This window comes from Megascapheus bottae, chromosome 10, assembly GCF_031878675.1.
Source record: "Megascapheus bottae isolate mThoBot1 chromosome 10, mThoBot2.hap1, whole genome shotgun sequence".
In the NCBI taxonomy this organism is placed as follows: domain Eukaryota; kingdom Metazoa; phylum Chordata; class Mammalia; order Rodentia; family Geomyidae; genus Megascapheus; species Megascapheus bottae.
This window is the reverse complement of record NC_143518.1, coordinates 8,653,819-8,662,633: the sequence shown is the minus strand read 5'-3', so window position 1 is coordinate 8,662,633 and position 8,815 is coordinate 8,653,819. Positions and strand designations below refer to the sequence as shown.

At 38.4% G+C, this 8,815-nt stretch overlaps 1 protein-coding gene across 1 annotated transcript; it reads left to right on the top strand.

The window, feature by feature from the left end:
• The first annotated feature begins 2,210 nt into the window (after positions 1–2,210).
• LOC150057435 (olfactory receptor 2G3-like) lies at positions 2,211–3,158 on the top strand. The gene has a single exon (XM_090339976.1). The coding sequence runs from the start codon at positions 2,211–2,213 to the stop codon at positions 3,156–3,158; it is 948 nt and encodes a 315-aa protein (XP_090196102.1).
• Positions 3,159–8,815: the final 5,657 nt, after the last annotated feature.

The following is an 8,815-nucleotide window of genomic DNA, read 5'->3' as shown; positions in this document are numbered from 1 at the left end:
AATGAATGCACCTTCTATCTGGCAAATATCATGTAACCCTTTTATTAATTACAATAAAAAATATTTTTAAAAATTTATACCAGAAACTTTGAAGGAGGGAAAAGGGAAATGATCACAATGGCCAGTAGAAAACAAGTTACTTTTGCTCATAAAGTTCCCCTGTTCATAAAGAATACGACAATGTCTAAGACTTGTCTAACTCCTACTACACTTCATTCATCACATAAGTTTAAGAAAACATAATATTAGCAATGATTTCAGAAATGCAGATAGGTGTCTGTGCATAACTAAAAAAGGCTCAGCTAAACTTTTTTTTAATGAGAAAGCCACTTTATTTACTTCATTTTATCCCATGGAATTAGCTGAGTATCTGACAATTAATAAGTAATCCATAGGTATTTGTTAAAAGAATAGTGTCTGCACACATTTCACAAAGTATCCCTTAAGTCTGAACAAATTAAATGATATAATTTACAAAGATATTATGTAAAGATATGATTATAAAGATATTAATTGTAACATGTGAAACTTATTTAGTACCTATTACCATACACTGGACAACAAACAGTACACAAAAAGTGTATTTAATTTAGTCCATAGCTCTGTAGAAAATTTACTTATTTTATACAGGTCTGTATAGATTCATTTAAAATAAACGAATTGAGGCATCGAACACTGTTCACAAAAGAGAGCTCATTCTGCTCTGTTGTCTTACTAATATTTAGTCCAAAAGTTTTAAAATTTGAAGGCCAATTGATTTGATAACAAACTGATAACAGTCTAAAAGGTTGGTGGCAGAGTACAGTGTATTTATAGTGATACATTTAATGCTTTGTAAATCAGTATCATGCACATTTTAATGCTTTACTCCTAAGCATTCTTAGTATCTTCATGATAAACAAATTATAATGTAGATTATCATATTTCTTAAACAGCTGTTGAGCCTAAGCTGAAATCTAGAAAGTAATGTCTTATTGATACATAAGCATCCTGAGTTCCATAAATATTTCAGAACTGAAAATATGAATAGTCAATATAAAAACTTTGACTCTGATAAATATTAATAAAAATCTCCCATATTTTATCAATAATAAAAAATCAATGTTAATATATTCTTTATCAAAAACAGAAGGACAAACAATTATTCAGTTGGCAATTGTTTCCCTCGTTTGTCATAATTACTATAAACCTTGAATGCTCCTTGAAGAGGTTTACAATCAGACAAAACCTAGATACATAAGCCATATAGGATGAGGCTAAAAAAAAGGACCCCCAAGATATTGAAACAAGAGCCATATAAGGTGTGACTGTTGTTCTTAATGTACTGTTATTTCTCATCTCTTTTGTTGTTTCTTGGTTATCTCACATTTTTACAGTATCTTACCTTGTTATCTGATATATTGTATATGTGTTTGTTTATTGGAAATAGGATAAGGAAGGGGGGAAATAAGAGGAGGGAGGAGGTGGGAAAAGGAAATGGGGACAAAAACATGAGAAGGGGTAGCAATGATTGCTAAGTAATGCACCTTCTATTTGGTTAATATAATGTAACCCATCAATTAATTACAATAAAATATATTTTTTAAAACTTATTGTATTGGAAGTGATGCTGTAGCTCAGGGATAGGGTGATAACCTTCAGCTAAAGAGCTCAAGAACAAAACCCAAACCCAGAGTTCCAGTAGCAGAACCAAAAAACAATATCTAACTAAAACTGATTGAGTTGACTTTACTAGTATGCTTAGGATATTCCAGCTCTAACTTTATCCCTACTTCAAAGCAGAGCATAGAGTGGTATGACAGGAAAATCACCAATATTTAAGAATTCTTATCAGTAGGGAAATTGTCCTCAAGAGAGTGGAAGGCTTTTGGATATTTCCAGAAACTTATAGAAATAAAAATAAAACTTGACCTCAGCTGAGCACAGTGCCTCGAGCCTGTAATCCTAGTAACTCAGGAGCCTAAGACCTGATGATTGTGGTTCAAAGCCAGCCCAGGCACTAAAGACCCTTAGACTCTTATCGCCAAATAACCACCAAAATGCAAGAAGTGCCCTGTGGCTCAGGGGTAGAGCAGTAGACTTGAGCTAAAATGCTCAGGAACAGCACCCAAGCCCAGAGATCAAGTCCCAAAACCAACAACAAAAACAAAAAGTTTCTCCTCAAACTTTGTCTCTCTCCTTAGAAATACATATGAGTAAATCTGAAGTCTATGGCAGGAGAAAATGTGAGTTTCCCGGACACATTTGTTTTGTTGGGCTTCTCAGAATATCCATGGCTGCAGCTCCCACTCTTTGCAGTGGTCCTAGTCTCCCACATCCTCACCATCATGGGCAACATTTCTATCATTCTTCTCTCCATGATGGAGCCTAGACTCCAGACACCCATGTACTTCTTCCTGGACAACCTCTCTCTGCTGGACCTCTGCATCACCTGCACCACTGTGCCACAGTTGCTGGACAACCTCTGGGGCACAGAGAAGACCATTACCTCCTGGGGATGCATCACACAGCTGTACATGTTCACCTGGGCAGGTTTTGCAGAATGTGTCCTGTTGGCAGTGATGGCCTTGGATCGCTATGTGGCCATCTGCCATCCTCTCAGATACAGTCTCATTATGAATCCTTGGGCATGTGTGTGGATGGCAACTGCATGCTGGTTTAGTGGTCTGGCCAATTCCCTGCTTCAGACCACACTCACCATCCAGCTTCCCCTCTGTGGACATCACACCCTGGACCACTTCTTCTGTGAGGTGCCTGCTCTGAATAAGCTGGCCTGTGGTGACACCACCACTAATGACCTTTCCTTCATCTTGGGTGCTATTCCTTTCGCAGTGATGTCTCCTCTAATGGTGATCGTCTCCTATACCCTCATTGGTAGGGCTGTGCTGAAGTTACCTTCAGCTGAGGGAAGACACAAGGCACTCAGCACCTGCAGCTCCCACTTGGTGGTTGTCATCATGTTCTTTGGGCCAGGCATCTACATGTACCTCCAGCCCCCTGCTGGCAGCACTCAGGCCAAGTTCTTATCTTTATTCTACTGTGTCATCACTCCACTTCTCAACCCACTCATCTATACCCTGAGAAACAAGGACGTGAGATCAGCATGGATAAGGATACTACCACTGAAGGTAGGAAGGAAGGCTTTCCAAGAAAAATGATCTGCCTGTGCCCTAAATCATCTACGCTCACATATCACCCTGTGCACACTTCACTTCATGTTAGCAGTTCCACTTCTCCAAACAAGTGTCCATTAGCATCTAGGTTATCTGTCATTAAGACTGGAGAAATACTTCTTGTATAATAATCAATCTTCTGAGAACTCCAATAGATACATATGTTTTTATCTGAACCCTTCTCAGATGTCTGGCTCTCCAGAGATACAATTGACACTGGTTGGCCCCACCTCTTATCAGGACAGGAGAACAGAAATTAGGCATTATTAATGACTTATGAAAGAATAGTAGATTTTACTGATAAATGTTTAAGTATTTTTTGAAGGTAGTTTTTTCTTTACCATTCTAATTGACCATTGTGTAGGACCATTGTAGCTGAATTCAAGTAAGATGTGACTACCATGCACCCAGATTTTCTGTATGCCAGCAAGGCCTCATCACCAGAAGACACTGTCCCAGCACATAGCATGCACTGGACTTTAGGCCAGTGGAAAAATCTGTGATTACTGAAAGCACAATCTGTCAAAGACCCAGAATGGACAGACACTGCCCACGATCATCCACTAATGCCTGCATATACCACAAGGATCCAAGTAACACCTTGTCCTCACCTAGACACTGTTTCTATCTGGGTAGATGAAAGAACACAAGGCATATGGTTTCTAACCATACCAGGAGTAGCATGGAGCACGTATCTATGTGTTACAAGAGAACTTCATTCCTTCAAATCCTGTCCAAAGCCATTCCTTTACCTGGGGACCAGCCAGTAGCCACTGTTGAAAAAAAGGTTCTACTGCTCTGATTATTATCATTACTTTAGGCTAGAATTCACATATTAGCAAAAATATATAATATTTGCCTTTCTGACTTTGATTTCTATTTCTTCTAATATTTTTATTATCTTTAAGTACTTATTCAAAGGCATTGCCATTTTCCAAAGCAGTTTGTGAATTCAGTGCAAGTAGGTCAATGTCATCCTTTCACTATCCACACCCATCTCTCCCAACACACCCCTTCTCTTTCCTATCTCAATTGTAGGTTACATATTGAATTTTTTACCGTTGTACAAAGCAGTTTATGTGTACGATGCATCTTCATCTATGTCATCATTTCCACATCTTCACACCCCTTGCCTGATATATCTCAATTCTGTGGTATATACAATTAATTTTGCCTGCATTAATTCCTCTTCCCCTCTTCATTCTTCTACCCCTCTCCTCTTGTTCTCACTCTCCTATCTTGCAAATACCCATTTTCTGGCATGTATTTTGTTGGCATTGACTTAGACTTTTTAAAGCATATATTATTTGGGCTCTCCATAGAGCCCATTACATTTCAGTTAATTCATTTTGACCCCTTAATTACCGCCTAGTGTATTTACTTGTAGATTTGGAATAATCTAGCTTCCATGAAGGAGAGAAACTTGCTCTGGGTCTGGTTTATAAATTTGATTTATCTTGATCAAAATTATTTCTTTTTTTCTTTTTTGGGGGGAGGAGAAGGTTGGGGTGCTTGAACTCTCGGCCTGGTCACTGACCTTGAGCTCTTCAGCTCAAGGCTAGTGCTCTACCATTTAAGCCACAGCTCCTCTTCTGATTTTCTGGTGGTTAATTGGCAATAAGAGTCTCATGGACTTTTGTGGCTGGGCTGGCTTTGAACCATGAGCCTCAGATCTGTCTATGGAGTAGTTAGAGTCATGAGCCACAAGCATCTGGCTTAATCAAAATTATTTCTATCCTGTCAGACACACTGTGGCTCATGCTTAATGGGCATGAGATTTGAGTACAACAGTTCAAAACCACCCCAGGTAGGAAAGTCTATGATACTCCATCAATAATTAATAATCTAAAAAGCTAAACTGAATGTATAGCTCTGTGGTAGAGCACCAATTATAAGAAAAACAGCCAAACAAAAGTACAAGCTCAGAGTTAAAACCCCAAAATTTCAATATCTGAACACACACACACACACACACACACACACACACACACACAGATCATTACATTCATTACATTCATTTTACCAGTAAAGAAGATAATTTCATTATTCTTAATGAATTAATAATGTCCCATACGATATGTATAACCACACTTTATCTGTCTAGTCTACTTCAACAGTTGAACTATGTTACTAGTGCTGCTATAAATGGGGGTGTGCTCTCGATTGTATGCTCACTTATGTTACTTCTTGTATATGTTCACCATATTATGATCATACACCGAGAATGAACTCAGAGAGTTACACTAAGGCACATTATAATCACACTAGAAAAGAAAATGAAGAGAGAATTTTGAAACCACTGAAACTGAGGTGGTTTTTTTCCTTTGGGAAATCTTGCATTAACACTCTCATAAGTAAAAAGCGAATGTTAGCTGAGTGCCAGTGGCTCAGGCCTATAATCTTAATACTAGAAATATTGCTGTAGTTCAAGTCATAGAGTGCTAACCTTGAGCCAAAAATCAAAGGAACATTGTCCAGTTCCTTGAACCTACTAAGTTCAAACCCCAGAACCAGCACAATAGAAGTAGTAGTAGTAGTAGTAGTAGTAGTAGTAGTAGTAGTAGTAGTAGTCGTAGTACTAAATGTTAATGAGATGCCAAAGAGTTGGAGCTGAGCTCTTGGAAACTCTTGGTGGGAATAAAAAGTGACACAGGATTATACGTGTGAACCATTGGCGCCCAGCTCAGTCAGCGTTCTTGATATTCCTTCCTTCAGTGGTTGCTACTTTACTAACTAATCATCTGTTTAAGATTCCTACTCTAGGGGGAAAACAAGATGATTGGGAGAAGGTGGGGAGAGGGAAATGGGGACAAAATCATGAGAAGGGGCATCAATGTGTGAGAAGTTATGCGCCTTCTATCTGGTGAATATAACTGTAACCCCTCTAGACATTACAATAAAAAATAAAATGGCAAAAATAACTAACTAAATAAATAAAGACTCTTACTACTATGACCTGCCTTCTTGCTTCATTACTTCAGAAGGTCAAACTAGAAGGCATCTAATCATTTCTCTTATTCTGCAGAAGTTGTGACATTCTAACGTGTTTTCTTCCAGATCCAGTAGGTGTTGCTAAATATCTATTTAGGGTACTCTGCAGAGTCTCTTGTGAGGGGTCTATTGGAATACATTACTTGCTTTTTTCCTCTTCTCTTCCTTGTCTCTCTATTTCCCTGTCTCAGAAGGACTGCATCTGCAACATGCAGAAAAGTATATATTGCTAAGGACCATATTTCATAGATATTATAATGTTTCATTTGTTCCAATAACTAAAAAATTTATGCAACAGAGAATTTCTTGATTTCCTTTTAAATGGTATTTAGTTGTAAACTGTCTGATGTGTAATTTACCAAAAATTTCTAAACAAAGCTTCAGTTTGTACAATATCGTATGTCCCATAAACATTCTATGACAATCTCATAGACAATTGTAGACCTATTGCATAAAAATTTCATTCTGTGTGTGTGTGTGTGTGTGTGTGTGTGTGTGTGTGTGTGTGTGTGTGTGTGTGTGTGCACCAGTAAGGGGACTTGAACTCAAGGCCTGGACTCTTGCTTGGTTTTTGCACTGAACGCTGGTGCTCTGCCACTTGAGTCTCACTTCCACTTTCATTTTTTCTATGATTAATTGGAGGTGAGTCTCATAGTCATTTCTGCCTGGGCTGGCTTTGATCTGCAATTCTAAGATGTCAGCCTCCTTACTAGCTTCAGGTGCTCATTACAGGTATGAGCCACCAGCACCCAGCAACAATTTCTTTACTTCAGATTCATTCATTCCTACAGCTTGCTTGTGCAAATTCTCAATGGGGAAGAAAAGGACTCAAAAATAACAAGTTAGAAAAAATAGAAGTCCCTATAGAATTCTCCTTTCTTCAAAACTGGTTCCTGAATTAATTATCTACTTGTAGTGGTTCAGGTCTCAGAGGATTCAAAAAATAAGCCTCAAGAGATCCCTTGGTGTCATCATTCTCTCTTCTGGATGGATTCTGGTTGGTCTGTTTTCTCATTCACTTCCAGGCCCTCTAAAGACAGAAGACATAATCATTCTGACTTGCAATTTAATGTTCCCATCTCTGGCTCTTCTGTCTACATCTTTTTCTTCTCCAACATCCAGGTAAAAGAGTGGAAACCCAGGTAAGCCCAGAGCACAAGTGAATCCCTTTCTTCTTCTAGAGTTTCACAAAGGCTCCTAATGAGATTCACCTAATTACCCCAGGCATGAGCTTAATGTAGGATGTGAAAACAAAGGACCCAATAAAAAAAATGAAGAGAGTGTCTTCTTAAATTGGATAATTATTTCTTATCCCATGGCAGCCCACAGTAGTTTTCAGATCTTAAAAAATGATTCAAACAGCAAGGAACCAATGGCTCAGGACTGTAAGCTTAGCTACTTGAGAGGCTGAGAGCTAAACATTACAGATCAAAATCAGTCTGAGAGAAAAGTTAGGGAGACTCTTATCCACAATTAACCCCAGAAAAGCTATGGCTCCACAATTATTCTTTATGTTCCTTTGTTTTTTGCCAAGCCTAGGCCTTGAACTCAGGGCCTAAGCAGTAGGGCTTTCTCAAGGCAAGAGCTCAACTAACATGAGCCACTGCACCATGTATGTTATACTCAGGAATCAAACCCAGGTCTTTATGATGCTAAGCAAGCACTCTCACACTAGGCCAAACTTCCGGCCCAGATCATTAGTCCTGAGTATTAAAACTTAATGATAGCGCTTACCCCAGAGTTCAAGTCCCAGCACCAGGTTAAGCCTGGGAATATGTATGGTTCTAGATACTACTTTCAAAACAAAAAATGAATATGGAAGTAAAACAGAATGGGATTTATGCATGGAAATAGTAAGCCTTTCCATATCATATAAATGAAAACAAGAAAATAATATAAATTTATGTATTCACAGATGTCATGACTATAAAGACAATGAATTTCAAAAAATATCAAATCAAGCGTAGCAGCAATTTAGGAAAAGAAATTGAAGTTTTTATTATAGGTAGGAAATATATGTGTTGTGTTTTGTGTGTGTGTGTGTGTGTGTGTGTGTGTGTGTGTGTGTGGTGTAGTCCTCTGGCTTGAATGAAGAACCCGGGTGATGTCCCTGAGCTTTTTTTTTTCTCATTTAGTACTCAAGAAAGTAGCTCATGAGCTACTTTCTGCTTTTTAGTTTATACTTGTATATAGGTCTTCAGGATCATCCTACCAGACTGCCTTCAGACAACAATCTTCCGATTATACCTTCTTGAAGTTAGAATTATAAGCATGAACCACAGGACAGAAGAAGAATTATCAATTACAGGGAAGTAAGATAATTTAAAAGAAGGTTGAAGCTCAAACTCTATCATTCTTTGCTGTAAGGTATTAAGATGACTATGGGGTTCTTTTCTATTTTGTTTTGTTTGTTTCTATGTTTGGGGCTTGAACTCAAGGCTGAGTACTGTCCTTGAGCTTTCTCAAGGCTAAAGCTGTACCACTTGAACCACAGAACCACTCCTGTTTCTTCTATGTATGTGGTACTGAGGAATTGAACCTGTGTCTTCGTGCATACTAGGCAAACACTCTACCACTTAGCCAAACTCCTGGCTGAAATCCACTATGTTGGTGCCTGATGACCCAAGAATATAGCTTCTCACAGCACTTGG